General features: G+C 37.9%; 1 protein-coding gene across 1 annotated transcript in view; it reads right to left on the bottom strand.

Annotated features, from left to right (window-relative positions):
* Nucleotides 1-24,925, bottom strand: part of ADAMTSL1 (ADAMTS like 1) — a 696,807-nt gene that overhangs the window by 302,979 nt on the left and 368,903 nt on the right. The window contains exon 5 of the mRNA XM_036260364.1: nt 12,037-12,273. Coding sequence (XP_036116257.1) covers nt 12,037-12,273 — 237 coding nt within the window. The remainder of the gene's footprint in view (nt 1-12,036; nt 12,274-24,925) is intronic.

Raw genomic sequence — 24,925 nt, 5'->3', positions numbered from 1 at the left:
GCAACATACTTGGCTTAAACCTGGGCATCATTTTCACCTCTCAATTTTTCTCTCCACTATATTGAACCAGTAACTAAATCCATGGCATGTATACCTTGGTTTATTTTCCAATCATTCTTTGTCATCCCACCACCAATTTTTGCCCCTTTCCAACCCATTGCCTTCACTGCAGATAGAGAACTCTTTCTAAAACATGTATCTTAGCTTATCTTTCATCTGCTTGAATTAATATTATAAGTCCCCAACCCTCTTAATAGAAGTTACATATCTTCTAATAACATAGGCTCTGACAACCTCTTTAGTGTTCTATCTCTTCACTCTCTTTCTTCAATTGTAGGCACTGATTGGGTTTTTCCAGCTATCTCTTCCTCTGAACATTTTGGATCCCATGTGTTAGTTAAACAGCCCTATGATTTACCACAGTATAAATTTCTCCCACTATGACTCTTACATACTATTTAAAAAAATTATATATATATCTTTGTATAAATATATACATGTCTGTACTATATGCAAATAAACAGGAATGTATGCTGTTGTGAATTGAATCATGTCTCCCAAAAGGATATGTTGAAGTTCTAACCCACTGTACCTGTGAATGTGATCTTTTTGGAAATAGGGTCTTTGTAGACATAATCAAGTTAAGATGAGGTCATGTTCAATTAGAATGGGCTCTAATCCAATACCATTGTTGTTCTTGTAAGAAGAGAAAAGAGAGACACTGAGAGGGAAATGTCATGTAAAGACATAGAGACACAGACACAGGGAAGTTGGCCATGTGAGGATGAAAGCAGAGACTGATCCTTCCAACCAGAAACTAAAAGGAGGCGAAGAAAGTTTCTACTTAGAGCCTCAGAGGGAGCGTGGCTCTGAGACTCACTGGTTTTGGAGATCTAGCCTCCAGAACTGTGAGGGAATGAACTCCTGTTGTTTTAAGCCATCCAGTAAAGAAACCCACCATGTAAAGAAATTTGGGCTTTCTTTACCCTGAACCAAAAGAGTGCAATTAGAATGATTCAAGCAGATAAGAAATAAGGTAAATTTGTATTTTAGAAAAAGTACCCTGTTTGCAGTGAGGAGACTAAAGTATAGTGACTACAGTGTGTACTTTATTGATTAGGGTGAGGAAAATGTAGTATAGTGAAGACAGTATTGTTTCCCGTGTACTCATCGTATCTTCCCTCGAGCGTAAGTTCTGGGAGGGTAAGGACTGTGCGTTTTTCTGTCCATTCATGTTTTTTCAGTCTCTATACACTGCTAATTCCTAAGGACATATTTAATGAATGAATTTTTAATAAAAACCCTAATCGAGGTATCATCCCTGAGGGAAGAGATCTTATTCCACTTTGTATCCTCAAAACCCAACACAGAGCAGATTGTTGAGGGAACAAAAAAACAATGTTTAGAAATGAAGGAGTTTGCCAAAATTCAACTGTAAAGTAGTTCATTTATCTTTACAGTATCATGCAAAGGGGAAAAAAGAAAGACTGTGCATTAAATCTTTTAAGCAACGCATGCTTCCATGTGAAATTAGATTACAAAACTCAGAAGGAAAAATGGCCAACTTCTTGTTTCTGACATCGCCACCTTTAGAATAACTGGTAGACATTTGATACTGGTGACTTAGGTCACAGACAGAGATGGAGAAATAATCATTCCATTCAATTCATTTCAAACTATTCTCCATAGGAATTATTAAAAATGGAAAAACCTTCTTTGTTAGAAGTATGGTTCATTTTAATGTTGCCACAGTATTAACATCAAAATTCCATGATCCAATTTATTGCTTATTTCTTTATTGTGTCATTCATTTAAAGCAATGTTATATAAAGAATTACTTGAAAGGAATTCTCCTTTTCCTTTTTGAAATGTCTTACTTTCTGAAATAGCAATAAGTAATATAAATATGTAGATTCATTTCAAAAGAGCTGACTTATAATTATGCTTGGTCTTTTGCATCAACATATATTAGGTATCAACTGATGAATTTAGTTAATTATAAAAATAAAACACACTTTTCTGTATTTGACTTCAAAGTAATCTCAAAATTACTTTTAACAGCAGCACATGTTCTATCTGTAAGTTCCTCTCTCTCTCTCTCTCTCTCTCTCTCTCTCTATATATATATATATATATATATATATATATATATAACAGAAACCAGCTTTATACTTTACAACAAATATAAATGGGGTAATTTGGATAATGAAAATAAACGAATAGCAGCAGTACTAATAGAGCTGATCCTATTTATGATGGCTCATTAACTCTACAGGATGCAATTCTACCCTGGATCAGGGGTTAATAATGGTACATCATGGAGCTATTAGCAAAAGAAGGTTTCAATACAAAATTAACAGAAAGTCTGTTCATTCATTGAGAAGCCAGTATCCCTTTTTGCATGGAGAATCACATTAAACCACTCATTAAAAAAGTCAATAAAGAGGAAGAGTCAAAGAAAAGAAGTAATTTGGGTATTACTACTAGTGTTACTACAAGCTAGTATTTTTCAAGCTCATAGTAAGCACTTGAATGCATTTGGTTACTTAATTCTCATGGCAAACCTATCTGGTAGTTACAAATATTAACCTCATTTTGCAGACAAGGAAGCTGAGACCCAGGAAGTAGCTCAGTCACATATCAATGAGTGGTGGAGCTTAGATTCCAAGCATGACTCCATGTAATATGTAAATTCCAAGCATGTGGTATGACTCTAGAGCCTTTGCTCCTAACTATTCATACTATGACAAACTGCCTCCCTAGCTCTACTTGTCTCCAATCTCACCTAGACTAGAATAATAATGAGCAAATAAAAATTCCAGTGTTTTCGTCTGAGTTGTTAAAGGTGGGGAGAGATACTGGCACAACAACCTTCTGGGGACAATTATCAGATTCCAAGAGGGAGGGAAAGGAGACAATGTGTTTTGAAAAGATATATTCACAAAACCTATTGTTTTTATATATAAACAACAGAGTTAAAGCTGGGCAAAATTTTGTCTCACGGGCAATGCGGACGAAATAACACAGGGGCACAGTTAAAAAGTGTTGATAAACGCTGACATCTGGCCTTGAGTCTGCCATTAATTAGCTGTGAGATTCTGGGAAACCGGCACAGTCTAGTGCAGCAATATTTCCCATGGCTGGACTAGATGGTAGTGTTTTCCAAATGCTGGTCTGTGAAGCACTATTTGTGGCAATTTCTGGAGAAAAATAAGTACTGGGTAGCAACTTTCTCCTTAGGCACACAATATCCAATTTAAAGGATTGTCCTTTATTCTGAAATCAGATTCTTACTACTTTCTTTTAACATTTCAATAACAAAATGATGACGGTGAAAGTTAGGTGGCAGAAGGTCTTTTTAGTCCTCGATGTTCTTACTTAGCAGAATAAGTGGGTAACTTTATCTCATTCTATAAACTTTTTTGAATTGTTACAGGGTTATGAAATTCCACACAGGGAACCACTACTTTAATATATTTTGGAACTCAAAATCTTCAGGCTCTTTTATATGTCCACAGCAGTTTACAGCTTTTTAAAGCATTTTTACATGATTGTCTCTCTTGTTGCTCTGTAGTTTATGAGAACATTTTATTTATCAAAGATTGAAAACCAGAATGTAAGAAGGTTAAGTAACTTGCTCAAGATCACAGATTATTAAGGGCAGCCAGATTCCCACCTGTGCCATTTGACTTTAAAACCTGTCTACCTTTCCATAAGTGGTTCGTGAATCTGGTCAAACAGAAGGATCATAAGGAGAGTGTTCTAAAAACAGAGAACTCATAACTGTGATTTCTGGGGGGAGGGGTCAAGTTTTATCTTTTGAGAGTTCTCCAGGTGGTTCTGGTATGCAGACTCATTTGGGGACCACTACACAACACCAAACAGTACCTACCTCTGTCCACCCAGTCTCACTAGAAGGAAAAGTAGCTTTGGAGTCAGACAGAATTAAGTGTCTCTGGGCAAGTCCTATAATCTACCTGAACTTCAGTTCTTTATCTGTGAAACAAAGATAATGCTGCCTAATAAGCAGAGTTATAAGTATTAGAAAAATATATGTAAAGGGCCTAGATATGGTAGTCACTGAAAATTGGAAGTTATTTTGTCCCAACAAAAGTCCAGGTCCACACAGCTTCACTGGTGAATTCTACTAAACATTTAAAGGAGAATGAATACCAATCCTTCTCCAACTCTTCAAAAAAATAAATAAATAAGGAATGCTTCCAAACTCATTTTATAAGGCAAGGTTACCCTGATACCCAAAACACACACAAAAAAGAAACTTACAGGCCAATACTTCTGATGAACACAGATGTAAAAAATGCTCAATAAAATAGTAAACTGAATTTAACAATACATTAAAAGGATCATACACCAAGATCAAGTGGGATTTATTCTGGGGATGCAGAGACAATTCAACATCCACACATCAGTGTGATACACCACTTTAAGAAAATGAAAGATAAAAATCATATGGTTATCTCAATAGATGCAGAAAAAGTATTTACAAAATTCAACATTCATTTATGATAAAAATGTTCAACTAAGCGGGTAAAGGGGGAATATACCTCATCATAATAAGGGCCATAGATGACAAGCCCACAGCCAATGTCATACTCGGTGGTGGAAGGCTGACAGCATTTTCTCTGCGATCAGGAACTAGACAATGATGCTCACTCTTGGCACTTCTTTCAACATACTGTTGTAATAACTAGCCAAAGCAATCAGGGAAGGAAGGAGGGATGGATGGATGGATGGATGGATGGATGGATGGATGGATGGAAAGAAGGAAGGAAGGAAGGAAGGAAGGAAGGAAGGAAGGAAGGAAGGAAGGAAGGAAGGAAGGAAGGAAGGGAGGGAGGGAGGAGGGAGGGAGGGAGGGAGGGAGGGAGGAGGGAGACAGAGACAGAGAGAGACAGAGAGAGAGAAAAAAGAAAATCCAAATCTAAGCAAAATATATATTATATATATTAAAAAAACACATAGACACAGCAACACTTTGGTGATAGCCAGAAAGATAGGGGGTGGGGGGTAGGAGGAAGTGGGCAAATGGGGGAGAAATAGGGATGGAGAGAGACTTTGCTTGGGGCTATGTGGCCAGGAGGCAGTTTACAGATGGTTTTATTGAGTTGTACACTTGAAACCTGTATGGTTTTGTGAGCCAGTATCACCCAAATAAATTCAATAAAAAATAAAATAAAATAAGAAAAAAGAAAACTATCACTATTTTCAGATGACATATTATATATAGAAAACTCTAGACTCCACCAAAACCTGTTAGAGCTAATAAATCAACTCAGTCAAGTTGCAGAATACAAAAGCAATATAGAAAAATCTTTTCTATACAATAATAACAAACTACCAGAAAAAGAAATTAAAAAAACAAAACAATTTACAATTGCATAAAAAATAAATACCAATAAATAATTTTACCCAAGGAGGAAACAAACCTGTACACTGAAAACTATAAAACCTCAATGAAAGTATTTGAAGAAGGCACAAATTAATGGAAAGATATTCTGTGCTCATGAATTGAAAGAATTAATATTGTTAAAATGTCCATTCTACCCAAAGTGATCTACAGATTCAATGCACTCCCTCTCAGAGTTCCAAAGAAATTTTTCACAAAAATAGAACAAACAATTCTAAAATTTGTATGGAACCAGAAAAGACCCTGAATAGCCACAGCAATCTTGAGAAAGAACAAAACTGGAGGTCACACACTCCCTGATTTCAAACATATTACAAAACTATAGTAATATAAAATATGATACTGGCATAAAAACAGACACATAACTCAATGGAACATAATAGAGATCCCATAAATAAACCCACATAAATATGGTCAATAATTTACAACAAAAGAGCCAAGAATATACAATGCAGAGAGGACAGTCTCTTCAATAAATGGGGTGGGAAAACTGGAAAGTTACACGTCACAGAATGAAACTGGACCTGTATCTTACACCACACACAAAAATAAACTCAAAATGGATAAAGACTTGAATGTAAGACCCCAAACCATAAAACTCTCAGAAGAAAACATAGGAAAAAAAAATCTCCTTGACATTGGTCTTGGTGATGGTTTTCTGGATTTGACACCAAAAGCAAAGGAAATGTGAGCACAATTAAACCAGCGAGGTCTACCAAACCGAAAAGCTTCTGCATAGTAAAAGAAACCATCAATAAAATGAAAAGGCAACTTATAGAATGGGAGAATATATTTGCAAATAATACACATTTTTTATCCTCAAATGAGGATATATATATTTTTTAATCCTCACCCAAAGATATTTTTCCATTTACCTTCAGATAGAGTGGGAGAGGGGGGGCGGTGGGAGGGGGGGGGAGAGAGAGAGAGAGGAAAAAAACCATCAATGTGAGAGAGACACATTGACTGGTTGCCTCTCAACATGACCCAGATCAGGGCTGGGGACCGAACCACAACCCAGGTATGGGCCCTTGACCAGAATCAAACCTGTGACTCTTTGGTCTGCAGGGTGACGCTCTAATCTCTGAGACAAACTGGCCAGGGCAAGGAGGATATTTTTTAAAATTGATTTTTAGAGAGAGAGAGGAGAGAAACATCGATGTGAGAGAAAAACATCAATCAGTTGCCTCTTATATATGCCCTGACCTGGGATCAAACCCACAACCTGGGTATGTGCCCTGTCTCAAAATCGAACCTGCAAACTTTTGCTGTACAGGATTATGCTTCAACCAACTGAGCCACCTGGCCAGGGCTGCAAATCATATATTTCATAAGACGTTAATATTCAAAATATATCAAGAATTCATACAAGTCAATAGCAAAGACAACAAACACTCTGATTAAAAAATGAGCAGAGGATCTGCATAGACATTTTTCCAAAAATGACATGCAAATGGAAAACATATACATGAAAAGTGCTCAACATAACTAATCATGAGGGAAATGCAAATCAGAACTACAGTGAGATATGACCTCACAGTGTTAGAATGACCATTAACAAGAAGACAAGACAAAAGTGTTGGCAAGGTGGAGCAAAGGGAGCCTTTGTGTATTGTCTGTGGAGTGTAAATGGATGCAGCCACTATGGAAAACAGTATCGAGGTTGCTAGAAGTAGGGAGTGGATGAGAGAGGGGACAAAATGGGTAAAAGTGGTCAAAACGTATAAGCTTCCAGTTATAAAATAAGTTCTGGGGATGTAATGTATAGCATGATGATTATAGCTAACGATATTTTATCATGTTTTAAAAGGTGCTAAGAGTAGATCTTAAAAGTTCTCATCACAAGAAAAATATTTTTAACTATGTGTGGTGATGAGTTAACTAGATTTATTGTGGTGATCATTTCTCGACATATACATATATTGAATTATGTTGTACACCTGAAACTAATACAATGTTATATCAATAAAAAAAACAAAACGTGAGCTATTTTATTGCCTAGTATGATTCTCTAATATTAATGAATGAGAATAAGGTATATATTATAAATAGTGATGATTCTAAAATGTTTCTAAAGCACATTCACAACAAATATAGAAAATACACTCATTCATGACTTTGGGATAGTTCTCAGTTCTCAATTTCTTCTGTGAAATGTCTGTATCTGTTCATTGTTAAAGTAGCTCCTGGCTCAAAAAGTCTAGGACTCCATAGTTTTGGTTGAGTTAAAAGCTTTGTTTTGAAAAAAAAAAATGGTTCTTAGTTGATTATTAAAAAGGTATAATTGAGCCCTGGCCAGTTTGGCTCAGCGGTAGAGCGTCAGCCCGCAGACCAGAGAGTCCCGGGTTCGGTTCTCGCTAAGGGCCCATGCCTTGGTTGTAATTTGTCCCCGGCTCTGGTTAGGGTCATGTGGGTGGCAACCACTCGATGTGTCTTTCTAACATCGATGTTAATGTTTCTCTCTCTCTCTTCTTCCCTCTCTCCCTCCCACTCTGTATGAAGATAAATGCAAAAACCAAAAATATGTCCTTGGGCAAGGATTAAAAAAAGGTATAATTGAAATAACTGGGGCTTACAAATGACAAATCTCTATAATTATGCTCTCATTTTCTATCAAGGTCAGGCTATGTCCAAAGCTAAATGTTTGCCTCTGTACAGTTTATAATTTATAACTGCTTAGCCTCAAAAACATTTGAAACAACATTCAAGTGCAGAAATGTAAGATATCTAAGGCCCCTGAAGTATGTACTAATAACACTCAGGTATATCTGCTTCCAGATTTTGTTCTACATATAGTTACACATACATATGTATTTTAGCATGGTATTCTTCATGTACCAATATCAAATGTCAACAAACCAACTATCTTTCATATTTATTATACTTTTTTTTTTATCCTCACCCGAGGACATTTTTCCATTTTTTGTTCAGATAGAGCGGGAGGGAGAGAGAGGAAGAGAGAGAGAGAAACATCGATGTGAAGGGACACATTGAGTGGCTGCCACCCGCACGACCAACCAGGGCCGGGGACAAACTGCATCCGAGGTACGTGCCCTTAGCGGGAACCGAACCTGGGTCTCTCTGTACCGCAGGCCGACGCTCTAACCGCTGAGCCAAACCGGCCAGGGCCATAATTATTACACTTTTACAAAGAATCCAAAAAGGTTAAGCTTGATATAATTTTTCCGTAAGCTTCATCTGTACTAATTTATATGTTCAACCACTTACTTTTATAAAAGGAAAACCATGTTACATGCTCCTTCAAAAAAAAAAAAAAATAAAGAGGCTTACAAAAATTATAATAAGACTAAAATAAAGCCAGAAAAAGAGCTAAGAATCCCCCCAAATGGAGTAGAAATGGAAGAGATGAGAAAATACAGTAGGTGAGATGATTTTTTCAGAAAACAAGGAAAAGCTGTTTATAAAAACTGCACATTTAAGTTAGCATTAAGATTTTTGGCAATTTTATTTATTTTTTAAATATGTTTTTATTGACTTTTTAAAGAGAAAGGGAGAGAGAGATAGAAATATTGGTGTGAAAAACATCTATTATTTGCCTCCTGCATGCCCCCTGCTGGGGATTGAGCAGGAAACCCAGGCATGAGCCCTGACCAGGAATCAAACCAGGACCTCTCAGTCCAAAGGACGAAACTCAATCCACTGAGCCACACCGGCTGGGCAAAAAAATTTTTTTTTTTTTAACCAAAGACTGAACATACTAATTACTAATAAACAGATAAAATGTAAATAAAAGACATTTTTCTAAGTAGAATGAAATTTGTGCATTTAAATTCTCTTGAGGTAGTAGCTCATGTTTTCTTTTTGGCCACCAACCTCCTTCTTGTTCTTCTGAAAAAGTATGTGCTGCATTTAAGTATTCCATCTTTATGCCAATATCATTTCACTATTTTCTGTTTCTTCCCTTGTTTTATAAAATTCAAGTAGGTTTTAATAATGAAAACACTGGCTATTATGGTAATGGGAGCAAGGATTAGAAATTATATCCACTACCAAGTCACAGTAAGTTATAGTTTTGATTCCCTGCAGTTTTTGATTAATTTTATTTACTGCTTTCTACCCTATGCCCTAGTCATAATCAAAATGAAAAACTCCTGCCTTGGCCAGTTTGGCTCAGCGGTTAGAGCGTCGGCCTACCGACCAAAGAGCCCCGGGTTCGGTTCCTGCTGGGGCACGTGCCTCGGGTGCAGTTTGTTCCCGGCCTCGGTTGGCATTGTGTAGATGGCAACCACTCGATGTTTCTCTCTCTCTCTTCCCCCCTTTTCTCCCTCCTGCTCTATCTGAAAATAAATGCAAGAATGTCCTCGGGTAAGGATAAAAAAAAAAAAAAAATGAAAACTCCTTCCTGGTTTGAGACTTGAAAACCCTCTGTTCCCGCTGTCACGCCCTGACCGAGGTCCTGCTTGCCTGCACCGTGGCCGCTGGGAGAGTCTCCTTTCCATTCAGCTGGTCGCTTTGCCTCTAGGGCCTCCGCTTCAAGCACTCTATGATGATGTCATTTCCCCACTAACGCTGTCTCCTGGCCACCCACTCGACGACGATCCTGTGTCCCATTCAAGCCTCCATGGTTTCCTCCCAAACTCTCTCTTCTTGCTGTGTACCTGGGGGTACCCTGTTCTCCCGCTAAACTGCTTGTTGGTGACTAAATTCAATGTTAGTTTCTCATCTCCTTTACCATATTAGTGCTTCTAATAAGACAAATAAATGAAGATAACAATAATAACTGACTATAATTTCTATGTATGTGACAATTCATTACAGATATTGTCTAGTTCACATCGCCTCTAAATCGAACAAGTCATGTGCATAAGAATCTAACTTAAGGAGGTATGCTTATAGTTCTAACCAAAAGCCCAGCACAATCATTTGATATTTACTAAATATAAAATGTATTTTTTCACTGCTGATATAGGATTTTCTTTCGGTGCTCGGGGCCAGCTGGCAGGATTGGAATAGGGAAAAACCACGCCTGTTGATCTCCCATGCAACAGAAACAAATGAAACCTAATTTGCTGACCTGTCTTGTTTATTTTGGTTCATTCATCAGTGTAATACAGTACAAACAACTTTAAAGTAGATATCAAGAGCCCTGGAATTTAGTCCAATTTCTGCCATGCCCAACTGTGTAACTTTCATAAAATCATGCAATTGTTCTGGTCCTCATTTTTTTTCATTTACAAAATGGGAACCTGCCTTGCTTTATTCAAACAGTATACGTGCATAAGGAATTATTACTATTTTATTTTCCATTCCTTACAACATAGCCCCCCCCCTTTTTTTTGCTTTTCAATTCTCTACTATTCCCAAAGCTTTTAGACTTCATAATTTCATTTCAATGCCACTGAGTGTCCTAGACAAGGAAGCAAACTCCAAATAGCACCAACGATGTTTAGATATATTGCTTTCAGCTTAGATCATCTCTTAGGCCAGTCTTAGCTTTCAAATAGTAAGATTTTATTTTCAAATTTATATCTGTATATAAAGAAAACTTCAGATATGAAAACATCATCCCCATCCTCCTATCTGAGAAGTGCTTGGACATGCCCATGTTTCCCTGTCTCACGATTCTAGATCTCACGAAGGTTTAGAATATCTGTCTCCCTCTCATGGACATAAAACCTTGCAGGACAGCTCACATCTCTTGTAGTAATTCACACTACAGTTATTCGTTTTACAGCTGAATATAGATTTAAGTTTTAAATAAACATGTCAATTTGAAACAAACTACGGAGACACATTTTATGTTAATTCTTATACTGCTGGTTGTAATACCAAAGAATCTGAAGAGAGAAAAATCCCACCGTCTTCTTGGAAGGGAGATGCAAGGATTCTCAAAATGTCTCTTTTGTGAGATATAAAAGTATATGGTGAAGTGTGTACATAGCACGCAGGACGACATGCCATATGCTTGCTCCACAAACGAGGCTGGCCATCCTGATCCAGAGGAGAATTCGAAATCTAAACTTTAAATGGCAAACATACTAACTCTCCTTCACCTCACTGACTCCCTTCCCAAAGCAGACATTGCTAAATTGATACCAGAAATCAAACTTCTTTGGTCTCCTGTTTTACAGGTTTACCTGGCTGAAATCTGATCTACCTGACACTGCCACGTCCTTCAGGACAGGTTGCCTGAACTTTCAACAAAATTACAGTTACAATAAAGAAACAAGTTTTTCTACAGCTGGGAAATTTTAGAGTCAACTTCATTTGAGTGGGTCTGAAGCTCTAAGTAAATGAAAAGAGAGGTCTCCATACACACATACATGAAACACATCTCAGGGCAACCAAGGTAGATGTAATTTCAGAGTCTAGTCCAAAAATGATATACAGTATTTAAGAATTTCTATGCTTCCGTATTCAAGTGAGACTCAAGGAAAGAAAAAAAGATTTTACCCTATGTTCCTCTAACACAAAATACTCTTGTAGTTCTAACTGCAATTAAACCACAATTTTCAAATCTGTCATGATTTATGAACGCAATAAAAAGTAGTGCTGAGTGATTCAGATAGCAGGACGATAGAAAAGGTATTTACACAGAGACAGTAGAGCCCTCTGGAAAAACGGGATGAAAAGAAGCCAGTACTTACTTGGCATAAACCACTGATGCACATATCCAAAGTGTCTGTGTTGCAACGAGTCCCATCTAAGACCTTAGGTGACAGTTCAACAACCAGCTCTGTTCCTTTGGCCTGGCACTTGAGTGAACATGGGTTGTCGGGGTCGTTGGACACAGGAAGCCATTCATAAAACTGGCCATGGTGCTTGACATCGTTATGAGCTGAGCATTGCTGAGCTCGGAAATCACCTGCTTCTGGTGGGCAGTCCTGGGGAAGAAAATGGGGCGGGACAAACACAGGTGAGAAGGGAAGATACTTGGGCTTTCAAGATCTCAGAAAACAAAGCAAATATTCCGGTCATATCATCTGCTAGGTCATATGATTATTTGGCCCTCAGATTGTGTCGATTCAAAAAAAGTAACCACCTTGAAATATATTTTCTGATTGAAGTTAAATGGGAAAGAAGCTAGCTTGAAATAGATCTGATTGATATTAGCTGGGAAAGCAATCATCTTGAAATACATCTTCTGAAAGATGTTTAATGGTCCATGGATTCCTCTACCTTGTAATATCATTTTTATTTCCTTGTAACAGTAAAATCAGAGGGTTAGTTAAAGCATCTCTGTTGATAATGAGAGCTATGAAATATTTTAACCAACAGCAGCAAAAAGTTACGATAATTTCATTCGAAAATTTTTTGTGGGATTGTTCATGTGTTGTTTTTTAAACATGAGGAATAAAATGAAAGGAAACAGCATCTATGCATGGATTTCTTTAGCTTAAGGCAGCATGCAGAGTGGAAAGGTACCGACATCCTCCTCAGAAGATGGTTTGGCTTCACTGCAGTGGGTCTTTCTGAGCCTAGGTTTCCTTATGTTTAGAGCAGAGGCAATAATAATACCCAATTATCTAGGCCATTCATTGTGAGAACTTCATGAGCTCAGGACGGCCAAATACCGGCACAAGAAAGACAGTACGTGATAGCTATTACTATTTAATGAAGCCACTGAAGAGAAAGAGTTGGAGAATAAGGAGATTTTCTGAATTTGAGTTTTAAATAATGTTGGCAGAGACCAGCAGAAAACAAGGATGTTTTAAATGTAGTTTATAAAGCGCACTTAAAAATGTAAAACTATAATTAACAATGGCTATTATCTAATGAATAACTTGAAAGCAAATATGATTTAACTTTAAAAAGGCAAATATTGCCCACCCCTTGTACAGGATCTTCGATAGGTCTATTCTTGTCATCATGTGTTCAGATTAGAACATACTTCATAGAATATCCATCTGTGGAAAGGTCATTATAGTTTTTATCTTAAATAAAGAAGTATCATGTGGTCCTTAGCAGTTCCGGATTTCTACATACCATTTTTGAGAGTTTTCTTATACCAGTTTTCTTTCTCTGAAACTCTCTTTATACTTAAATAAACATTCTGAGAATAACACTACTCTATTTTATAAAATGGAATTCCTGACACTTTTATCAAAATTTAAGTAGTATATAAGACTCTAATATTTGGAGAAGCATAAATTTTCTCAGCAAGAAAGGGTATAAAAAATTAAATACTTTTTTAGGATGAGCACAAATAGATTAAAATGCAGTATGAACTCTAGAAGGTATTTTATTGTTAGTATTATAAATGTTCTCAGAGTTAATATATATACTAAAGAAAAAGAATAAATTATCTAACATACATGTAGATACACATATAGGTACTCAACAAGGCTTAAGTGATTTTGAATATTGTCTGAAAATGTAAAATTAAAATTCATTACTTATTAAAATTTCTTAAAGGATAAGCTACATATTAAAAGTTTTAAAAAGATAAATAAATGCGTGTTATATTTTGTTGTGATATTTACTTGTTTGTTGTGAGAAATAAACCGAAAACCACAACCTACAAAACTGTACAATCACAAAACAGTAAATTGTATGACCGGCAACACCACTACCTGAGCTTCAATGTTTCCATGCCAGCTGCTTTAGGACCATGTATTTCAAAATAGAAGTACGAACGAATTTAACATTAACTCTTTAGATTTATGTTCCAAAAACAAGAATGCAACTTTCCTATATGACAGATACTACCAGTCTCTGCCTAGACCTCAGTAGCTTCTGTCCTAAAATAACCCTGTGACTAACCACAGTCCCCAAACGCCACCATCCTTGTCCCTAAATCCCCATCTTGAGACACTACAGAGACTGTCAGAAGCTGCTCCCCCTTGTTTAGCAAAATTAATAAAAACCAACTTCATATAGTCAGCAAGTTCCCTGGTGGGCATTGCATGAGAGCTTCTACAGTGAACTGATAGTTTAATTAATGTTTAAATAAAGTGTTTTCAGTTGCATATTACCTTTCATCCCAAGAGTCACTTGACTACTCAGTAGTACAGAAGAAATGTTAAAATGGACTCAATAAAACATAACATTGAGGAAATTGTTTAGAGTAGTCCCAGACCCCTCTCATAACTACCTTTGCCTTCTTTATCTATAAATACAAGTGAAACTACCACAGGGAATTCCACGGTTAGGCTGAATCACCTCTGCATTACAGTAAGGAGGATAATATATAATTAAGAGATGTCTTGGTATGCATAAGAGATAATTTTCTGCATTTATCCAGTTCCAAGAAAAGAGTGTCAATTACATTTTTAACTTGATGTTACATCATCATAGTGCAGACATAAAACTCCCACAGAGTCTCTTATGAGTCCTTTCTGTTCAAAAAAATATGTGACTTTTCCCAAGTTTACTAAAATACATAAGACTCAAAGGTAAAATTAGTAAAAAGTGAGGTTAAAATATTTGAACTTTTAGGTTTTCTTTTCTGTGACAAAAGCAGTAAACTTATTTAGACACATCACAGAGAACCAACAAGCAGACAGATTGCTCCTACTCAGAATTCACCTGTATCTATTAGCTATAAGAACACCTGCTGCAGGTTTTATAAACTTTCACAATTGGAGATATATCTCTGAGAAAAATTTTTGTGAATACCTTTACTCCTTTCATCACTACTGACTTGCCTTCCACCCATGTTTTTGTAGGAGTGGGAAACTATATTTTGCTAATTTGAGAATGCACTTAAAACCTGGAGTTCAGAGTTAGAAACTGAACTTGAACTTTTTTAATGTTTGAGTTTATTTGTTCTTGGCAAAATGCAACTTCCTGTTTTAAGAAAAAGGATTTAAGAAGACTTATAAAACAGGTTTAGAAAGCTTCTTGGACATCAAATGGCTCTTACAAAATAACATTTTGATGATTTAAGTGTAAATGAATTAGAAACATATGAATCAAATTTCCCTTGAAATACACGTTTAAAAATTAAGGAAAGAACGATTTGGCAAAAGTTTCTTTCATTGAATCCAAAACATCTCAAGCACAGTTCAAGACACTCACTGAACTCCTGGTGCCTCTGGGATCCCCCAGCTGCAGGAGTGGAAACTCAAAGTCATCACAGACTCTTGTTCCACATGTATAATTACAACAGAATTTCTTATAACTATAGAGGTTCACCACGTACATTTTTTATTATAATTTGGTCCATCAAACCACTATGCTTCCTGGTCCTCCTAGAAGACAGATTTAGAACCCGATGCCCTAACTGCTTTGAAAATATTTAGCATCTTATCCTGGGCCTCATCTTTGACATGTCAGCTTCTGAAGAGATGCTTTATGATCCCACAAGTCATCAGTTCTGACCAAGACAGGTGGTTTTCCTTAGGGTATGCAGAGTATAGAATGTACTGAATATATACAATGTGAGATTTCTGCTCTGATAAAACCTTAGTGGTAGAAAATCATGAGGTTTAAATTTGGATAATTAAAACAAAGAGGAAAACAAATAAATTACTATTTATATGTTTATGCACTGGACTTGGCTCATAGGTAGTAATGATAAGACAATTAAAATCACTGAGAAGTCTAGTGGCTATTTGAACTAAACACCCCCCCACACACCCCCACAAAGACTCTGGCAAAAACTATGCTGTGGGAAGGATGCACTGGACTAAAGTCCTTCTGTATTTCCAACTAACAGTAATATATCTGTGGACTGACAACTTTGTGTGAGGCTACTGAGCTAGAGACTTTCTCACTCTGAAAAAGTATACATAGTCAGATAACCCCATGAATTATTGGATTTAGCCATTTAATACAATATTTTTTCTCTACAATTTTTAAGAACTCAATCCTACCATGTTAGCTTTCTTCTTTAAAAGCACAAAAATAAAATCTGACCTTTCATGTGCTCCTATTATAATTCATAAAGTCTGTGGAGTCCTGCCATATATGAATCCAATTCAAAACATTTCCTGGTTAATCAACTAGCCAGTGGGGAAGATAAGATGGATCCCAGATGTCCCCTAATGATGACAGGTGGATCAGATTGCATTGTGGGACAAAAGGGGGCTCACCGGGTGAAAGGTAAAAGATTGTATCTAAGCAGCTAAGGTGGCAGCAACTGAAAGGCTTTTCAGATGATTTTGAAAAAATATACAGAAAATAAATTCAGGGTCAGAAGAAAGATTACTTTCTATTTTTGTTCTTTTTAAAGAAGACATTCTCCTTCCTGAGAGACATCCTCTGTTTTACCTTTATTCTTAAGTATTCAGTGGTTGTCTTTTTCTGCTAATTTTTCTGTTTCATTGAAATTACTATGAGTGCCTTGGTATAAGTGCCATATTCGGATTCTATGGTTTTATTTGTAGAGTCAATATTAATACCTGATAGTATTAAGAAAACACTGGCAAGTATATATTTGGTGACCATGTGTAGTAACTGAAGAATGTCCATCTCACTGAATTTTTTCTATCTTGCAACTGTTCTTCTAAATTCTATCTTTCTCCTCCATCCTGCCCTAATCACCTACCCTCCATAAAAGTCACTGTGCAAGAAAACAAAATTGGAATTGTTTAATGAGGTATGTATTCCACCCTCTAGAAATTCTGGATTGCCACTTTATGATGTAAACATGAATAAAAATTTATCAAGTACATGGTGACTTTAGAAAATCTTATTGGTTCTAAATTTTAACCTCAAAATATTAAAAACCAGCAGTGTATGGATGATAGAATGGGAAAATATTACCATGAAGGGCTCATCTACAATAAATGGATGAAGGCTCTGGAAAATGCACTCCCTGAAGCTCTCAAATCTCTTAGCACACTTGAATAGATGGCGGGCTGCCTCTTCTCTATATATTTGATCTTTATTATTTGTCTCTCTGCTTCTTTTATTCAAAGTTAAGACGAAACTGCTGAAGAGTAAATATTTACTGATGTAATTTTTTGTTCCCAGAAACATAATCAACATTTCAGCTTCTATTTGCAACTCAGACCCTCTCTCCTGAACTCCAGATTCACATCTACAACTGCTTCCTCACCGTCTAAGACATCACAAATTCATCATGTTCTAACCTGAACGCCTGTTCCTCCCTCTCCCCTCAAATTTGCTCCCTCTGCAGCCTCACCATCATAGTCAATCCTTCTAGGCCCCAGATCGTAATGCGGTGGCCCTCACACCTGAGTATGCAGCAGAGTCACCTGGAGGGCCTGTTAACACTACAAGATTGCTGGGGCCCCACCCTCCAGTTTCTGATTCAGTAGATTTGGGGTCAGATCCAAGAATTTGCATTTATAATGAATTCCCAGATGATGCCACTGTTGATGGTTTGGTGACCACACTTTGAGAACTACTGCCATCGAATGATCCTTGCCTCCTATACTCAATCCATCAGGAAAGGTTAGCTCTAGATACAAAAGTATACAGACTCTGAGCACAATCTAGTGCAAGCCACCATCATGTCTTGCCTGCATTATTACAACAGTCTCCTAACTTATCTTCCTTCCTCTGCCCTTGCTCTCCTACAGACTTCTGTCAAAAAGGCAGCCAGAATAATCTTACTAAAGCATAAAGCAGATCTTGTCACCTTTCTGTTATAACTCTGCAATGGCTCCCCACTTCTCTCAAATTAAAAACCAAAATCCTCATCTCAAATGAAGGTCAAGACCTGGCCCCATACCCTCCTATTGTCTTCCTCACTCACTTGACTTCAGCCACTCTGACTTCCTAGCTACTTCTTGAATACTCCAGTAATACACTTACTTTAGGACACACGCATTATCTATCACTTCTGCCAGGAATTTTCTTCCAGATTCCAAGTGACTAATGACCTCACCTCTATCAAGTCTTTGCCCAACTATCACCTTTTCAATGAGACCTATCCTGACTTCCCCATGTAAAATCGCAACATCCACTCCCAGTTCTGATTCCTTTTTATCCTCTCAACTTCTCTTTTTTTTCCATCACACTTAATCACCTTCAAGTACACCATATGATTTACTTATTATGCTTATTTATTTACTTTTTTTCATCGTCTCCTTCCACTAAAGCATAAGCTCCAGGAGGACAGGGATCTTTTGACTGTTCGGCTTGCTGTTATACACAAGGACTTAAATGTTTGTTTTCTAAAACAAACAACTAACACATTGAAAAAATGAAACAGAAGTCATGGTTTTCATTGTATAAACTCCAATCCCATTTTCTTCAATCTTGCAGGAGGAAATCTGAATCTTGAGAGCTTTCTAATCAAGAAATCTTAGAAAAACTTAATGGAATATCTATTTTTTTCTTCTTTCTTTTTCTAAAATACAGATTTACAAGAATACTTTTCATTTCAGACACTAGGAAAATTGACTGTGGATTCTTGCCTACTTTCTGAATAGGCAGATTGATATTTCCTCCTCCGTGTAAACAAATTTAATAGGGCAATATTAAGAAACATAAAATGTGCTGAAATAATTTATTATTCAATAAATAGGCAGACATTTATAAATTTTATATAGCAGTGCATGCATGCACTATAAAGCGCTAATGTTAAGGTATCAAGCTTTATCCCCCAATTTTTGGCCACCTGCTTATACTAACATCAACATCATCATCAAAAGCATTTATTTGTGCAAGGCTGCTAGCTGCTATGTAAAATGAAATTAAACAGACATGGTCCCTGCACTGTCTAGACAGTCTGTGTATAGACAACTCTATTATATTTCAAGAACGTAATATTTAAATCTTTAACACATCACTATGAGTGCAAAGAACAGAAAATGGGGTCGATTTTGAAGGGTGGTGCCAGTCATTCTTGGCTCGGTCATCCTCCTTTTCATAAAATGCCCACAGACTTCTTTGGGACACTACATTTTCATGTATACAAGATATATAAAGAACTCTTCTTTTTTCCCCTTTTTTCCTGGTATAAAGGATTCACAAATTTATTTTACTTTCCTTCTAAACTGTCAATGCTTTTGGAAAACAACATGTCTAAGGGAAATAAGCACCCATGAAAACTAATCATTAACCATTTTAACTCTCAGGCTCATGCTCAATAAAATAACTCTTTACAGATTTGTGACCCTGTGAAATAATATGGGACGCTGTAGTGTATTCAAGCTTTGGGTGTGTCCTACTCTGTGTCTACTAAGTGAACACTGGTACCAGGTCTATTAAAGAGCTCCAGACCACTGCAATGTATTTATTCAGATCCAGACATAAGAGATTCAAAATGTATGCTATAATAAATCATTAACCCCACCCTCCTTTCTCGATAAGCGTATTATGTGAAAATATATGCTTTGCCTGGCTAGTGTTTTGTTTTGTTTTTAACTATCTCCAGGCATCTGTAAGCTGGTCTAAGTAAAAGCATTTAGTTAAAAGTTCATTTTTTTCTTCTTTGGGTAGCTTTATTTCAGTTTTTTTGTGTGTTTTTTTTTGAACAATGCAGACTTTTGGAATCTAATTCCCCAGAGGTATTTGTAGGACTGGCTGTAGTTTGTCATGTTAGACTCTTAAATTCTCTCAATTTTGAAAATATTCATTCCTTGAGGCCTTTTATTATTTTTAGTTCCTTTCTCTGAATTAGCTTCAATTTTAGCAGTATCTTTTCTTAAATCAGCATTTTTGACTTTTCACTATTTCTTATTCTAGTCTAAAATAAATGCTTTTCCCTCTCTCCCCCAAATTAGCATATTTAAAGTGGTAATTTGAAGTCCTTTTTGGAACATGATATACGATTTCATTTTATAAGCATACAATTATACACTTTTTTTTGTTTTCAGACTGCATTTACCAAAATATTTGTGGTGGAGAGTCAGGATAGAGGAAGGACTCGTATAGGAGAAACATTTTAGTACGTAAATACTCAAACTGCCACTACTGCTTAGGTCTGCTGCACAACAAGTTCACTATGTATCTAATTACACACGGGAAGGGTGATGAAGTTTGCCATGAGACAAGCGAATAGGTAGACTGAAGTTGTCTCTGGGAACATGTGGCGTTGATGCCAGTCCCTCGGAGGAAAAATGGAAAGACGTTGTCCAAAACAATTCGAAGGTAAAAACCATATCAGACAATTCAGAGAAGACCCCAGCATTCTCTTTGCGCCTTGCTCCCTCATAGTCTATGACCAACCACCTAATGTTGCCCACAGGCTTAACTGCTTTTTGGCTTTTCCTGAGTCCTGAAAGCTGTCTGCTTTCCTGCACTGTGCCTAATTCATCTTCCTTTTTGGGGGCATGTAATACAGTCCCGTGAATGAGTTGAAATACATCTGAGCACTCTTCTGGTAAGATCTTTTTTTTTATCCTCACCCGAGGACATTTTTCCATTTTTTGTTCAGATAGAGTGGGAGGAAGACAGAGAAACATCGACATGAGAGGGACACATCGAGTGGTTGCCACCTGCATGACCCAACCAGGGCCGGGGACAAACTGCAACCGAGGTACGTGCCCTTAGCGGGAACCAAACCCGGGTCTCTCTGGACTGCAGGCCGGAGCTCTAACCGCTGAGCCAAACTGGCCAGGGTTCTTTTGGTAAGATCTTTGTAGCACACAGTTTAAGGTTCATCCCAGTTACTTCCTGCAAAGCAGAGGTCAGGCTTCTACTTGAATGATCATCCAGGCAGTTCACTGAAGAATGATATTGGGACTGCACTGTCCACTGGGAAAAGGCACCAAGTCAATGGGCAAAGGGGAAAGACATCTATTCTCCAATCAGTGGAATAGGATAGCGTCTCCTCTCAGCCAGATTCCTCTCTGGGTGGGGGACTCTAAACCTGACCACTAACTCGAGTCTTCCTGGCAAGACACATGATGCTCTGTGTCCCATTCTCCAAAGACAGAAAACAAGGTGTTCGCGGACTGTCCACAGTAGCAGTGAGGATTAGCTGGGTCTTTCCTTATAAACTTTGAAATGAGAGGAAAGAGGTAGGATTATTGTGGATAAAATAATTGAGAGTTTAATGGCCCTCTCTCTTCCATTGTCTCTTTTCAACTTCTGGGTCAGAATTCCTATTCCAACAACCAACATGGTCAGTGCTATATAAACTGATCCTGGAGAAGAAGTATCATCAGGTTTCTGGAAGCTCCATCATGGGTATGGCGATGACACTTTCCATACCAAACATTAGAACTCGTGCTTGGTAAGGTACTTACGGCAACACCAGGGGAATTTTAGGAAAATCTGATAGCCATGAAACCAGAACAAAGCAGCAGACAAAACCCCCTCAGTGGGTTCAGGCAGTCGGCCTGGGTGGAGGTGGGACCCTCCACAGGTCTCTCAGGGAAGGGGAAAAGCTTCCCTTATATAACTAGAGCAGGGAGTTATCCTTCCTTCCACTCAGAGTACTCTGGTTGAGTGCGACCTAGACATTTGTTCTTTTCCCAGCCCCCTTTCTAAATGTCCTTCCTTTCTCCCAGGGGTGTGGGACCTACGTAATGTCCCTAACCATACCTCTTTCCATATCCCTAACCTCCTCTTTACCCTGCACAGGGGAATGGGTTCAATATTGCTCCTTTAATGCTTCTCTCTCACTAGCTTTCAACTTAGAGCCATAAAATGGACTGCTGGGTGTGACTTTCAGAAAACAGTGAAAAGTCAACTCCTAGAAAAAGCCCTGTCTCGAGCCTCAATAGTCACCCTGACCTAAAGGTGGCTGACATTGTCGTTTGGTGGCTCTGTGGACAAATGGGATATGAATTAATATAAGTAACATGTTTAAATCAGTATTGACACATAGTAAACACTCAATAAACGTAAGGTATTACTATTATTACCCACGCCACAGAGGGGCGAGGGGCGTCACGCAGCTCCGGGGCTTCAGAGTAATCCGAGACTGGACTTGTTTCATCCCGGTTTGACTTTCCCACTGCCTTGCTACCTCTAAAACTACTTTATTTAGTTGTTTGAACATAGTTTTAATTAAAGCGACTTATATGAATGTCTTAACATATGAGTCTAATCAAACAATATCATGTGCCAAATTGACTGGGTTAGAAGTTTAATGGATGACAACACTCAACTTAGTTCATATGTGCTCATACTCCTTAGTTTGTTGATCTTGGACCATAGACATATTTTAAGAAACTAAAAAAGAATTAGAAAAATATATTTTCTGACCCTTAAAACTCAGTGTTTTCAGGTTGTCCCCTGAAACTTCAAGCACGGCCTCTGAGGACCTGCTGTAATCCTGAAGAGCATTTTGCTCCAAAGTCGATTTTCCTTTTCTTCTTCCTGCAAAACGGGCATTTCGTGAAGGGGACTGCAGTGGGCGCGTGGGGAGGGAAGCAAACTGACCCACTTATCCAGGACACGGCTTGAAGGACTAGCAGCGCTTCCTACTTAGTCACTCCCATTGACTTTTCATTACGTATGTTCAAAAACAGAGAGACACGCCCTGGCCGGTTTGGCTCAGCGGTTGGAGCGTTGGCCTGAGGTCCTGAGAGACCCGGGTTCGGTTCCCACTAAGGGCACGTACCTCGGTTGCAGTTTGTCCCCGGCCCTGGTTGGTCGTGCGGGTGGCAGCCACTCGATGTGTCCCTTCACGTCGATGTTTCTCTCTCTCTCTCTCTCCCTTCCTCTCTCTCCCTCCCGCTCTATCTGAACAAAAAATGGAAAAATGTCCTCGGGTGAGGATAAAAAAACAAACAAAAAAACCAGAGAGACACTTGCCAAACACAAATGCAAAGTCAGATATACTTCCTGCCTTCACAGTGCTTACAATTTAATGGGGGAAGATAGTACTGAGGCCATATTATTATTCTAATGATAAGATTACAGGAAGAAAGAAAGATAGTTCAAAAGTGAAAAATAAGTTTGGAACAGAGGTGACCTCCCTTCCTAGTTTGTCTCCCTTTAAGCCTGAATCTGGAGAAAGTAGCAAAGAAATAGGACTGCCCAAACCGTTCCTCACCCCGAGTGTCTCAACATTACCCAGACCCACCTCGGGCTGCTTTCTGCCTACTGCATGGTGTGGCAATGTAAGAAATAACTCAGCAGGTTTCTGCGGGGAGCTAACCTAGCTCTTCCTCTTCTATAGCCTCAGCTCTCCCCAGTTCTTCCAACCCTCTACACTGCACATCAGAGGGTGTGCCATTCCGTCAGTGTCTGCTCCTCTGGCTGACTTTACCCAAGAAGGCCTCCCTATGCTCACCTGGCCAGTCCTTAAAGCATAAGTATCACTTCCTGTCTCTTTCTCAGACAACTCCCTACCCTCAGCCCCTGTGAGGCAGCTCCCCATATTACCTTTATCCCTGGACTTATCTTGCTGTATAGTATTGCTGGTTTTTCTGTATTTCCTCCAAAACAAGGAAAACATGAAAAACGTAAGTGTCATATAAGGGCCTAGTACAAATCAGGCATAAAATTGATGCTAAATAAATTATCTGTTAAGGATTAAATTAAGGAACTTTCATATGCAACAATCAGATATACTTTGAAAAAGCTTCCCATTACAGAATACCTAAAAATACTACATTGAAGTAAAAAAAAAAATTTTTATAATTGTTACATGCACAACTGAGCTGGCAAGAAAGTTTTGTCAGAGACAAAAACAATGAGAAAGCATGAACCTAGAAAGGAGACTGATGGATGTACTAAAGGGTTTTCTGCTAGTTCGTAGAGGTATGGAGCTTTCCATTTAGACAGCCTATAAGATCAGGAAACAAGACATAAAGTCTATAATCTGGAAGTTTTGGACAAGGGTAAAGATCCTCTCTAAAAGCCCAAACCCTCAGAGAAAGTGTAAACCAGGAATGGAATAGTAAAAAACACTTAGCTAGTGGAAAAGGCCAAAAAACGGAGCCAGTAAAGAGATCGGTGGCTTCTGGGTATGGAGGTGGGAGGGATGAACAGGTGGAACTACCGTGTTCTGTACGATACCACAATGGTAGATACATGTCACTACACACATTTGTCCGAGTCCAAGGAATACGCAACACCAACAGTGAACCCGAATGTAAACTGTGAGCTGTAGGTGATAACGATGTGTCAATGTAAGCTCACTGATTGTAATAAATGTACTGCTCTGGTGGGGGGTGTCAAGTGCGGGGGAGGCTGTGCATGTGGTGAGCAGGGGGCCCATGAGAAATCTCTGTATTTTCTGCTCAGTTTTGCTGTGATTCTAAAGCTGCTGCTATTAAAAAATAGAGTTAATGTAAAAAAAAACAATAGGATGATATCAACAAAATAACACCTACTCTGCTTCACATAGAGAAATAACAAGAAACTGTGCTGTCTGCCTCAGTTGGGCAATGGGGAAAGAAATTCCCTTCAGAATTCTTAACAGAACTCATGAAAGTTTGGGACACAGTTCACACAAGGTAAACAGTAGAAAATCTAGTTTAAAACGGCCTTGATTAGTAATGATCACCACCATGTCCCAACATAATCTTCTTCAAAAGCAAATGCAAATTCTCCCAGAAAGTACACATGTAAACTCAGGCCACAAGGAACTCTCTTTTAAATGCCAACCATCATAATAGTACATGGAGACATCATGAAACATACGAGGAAACAAGGTAGCATGAAAAAGAGACAGCAAAACCAAAATCAGACTCACATAAAATTCCTATAGTAAAAATT

This window comes from Molossus molossus, unplaced genomic scaffold (assembly GCF_014108415.1).
Source record: "Molossus molossus isolate mMolMol1 unplaced genomic scaffold, mMolMol1.p scaffold_m16_p_14, whole genome shotgun sequence".
Lineage (NCBI taxonomy): Eukaryota > Metazoa > Chordata > Mammalia > Chiroptera > Molossidae > Molossus > Molossus molossus.
The sequence above is the reverse complement of the archived record's forward strand: the minus strand, read 5'-3'. Positions and strand labels throughout refer to the sequence as shown.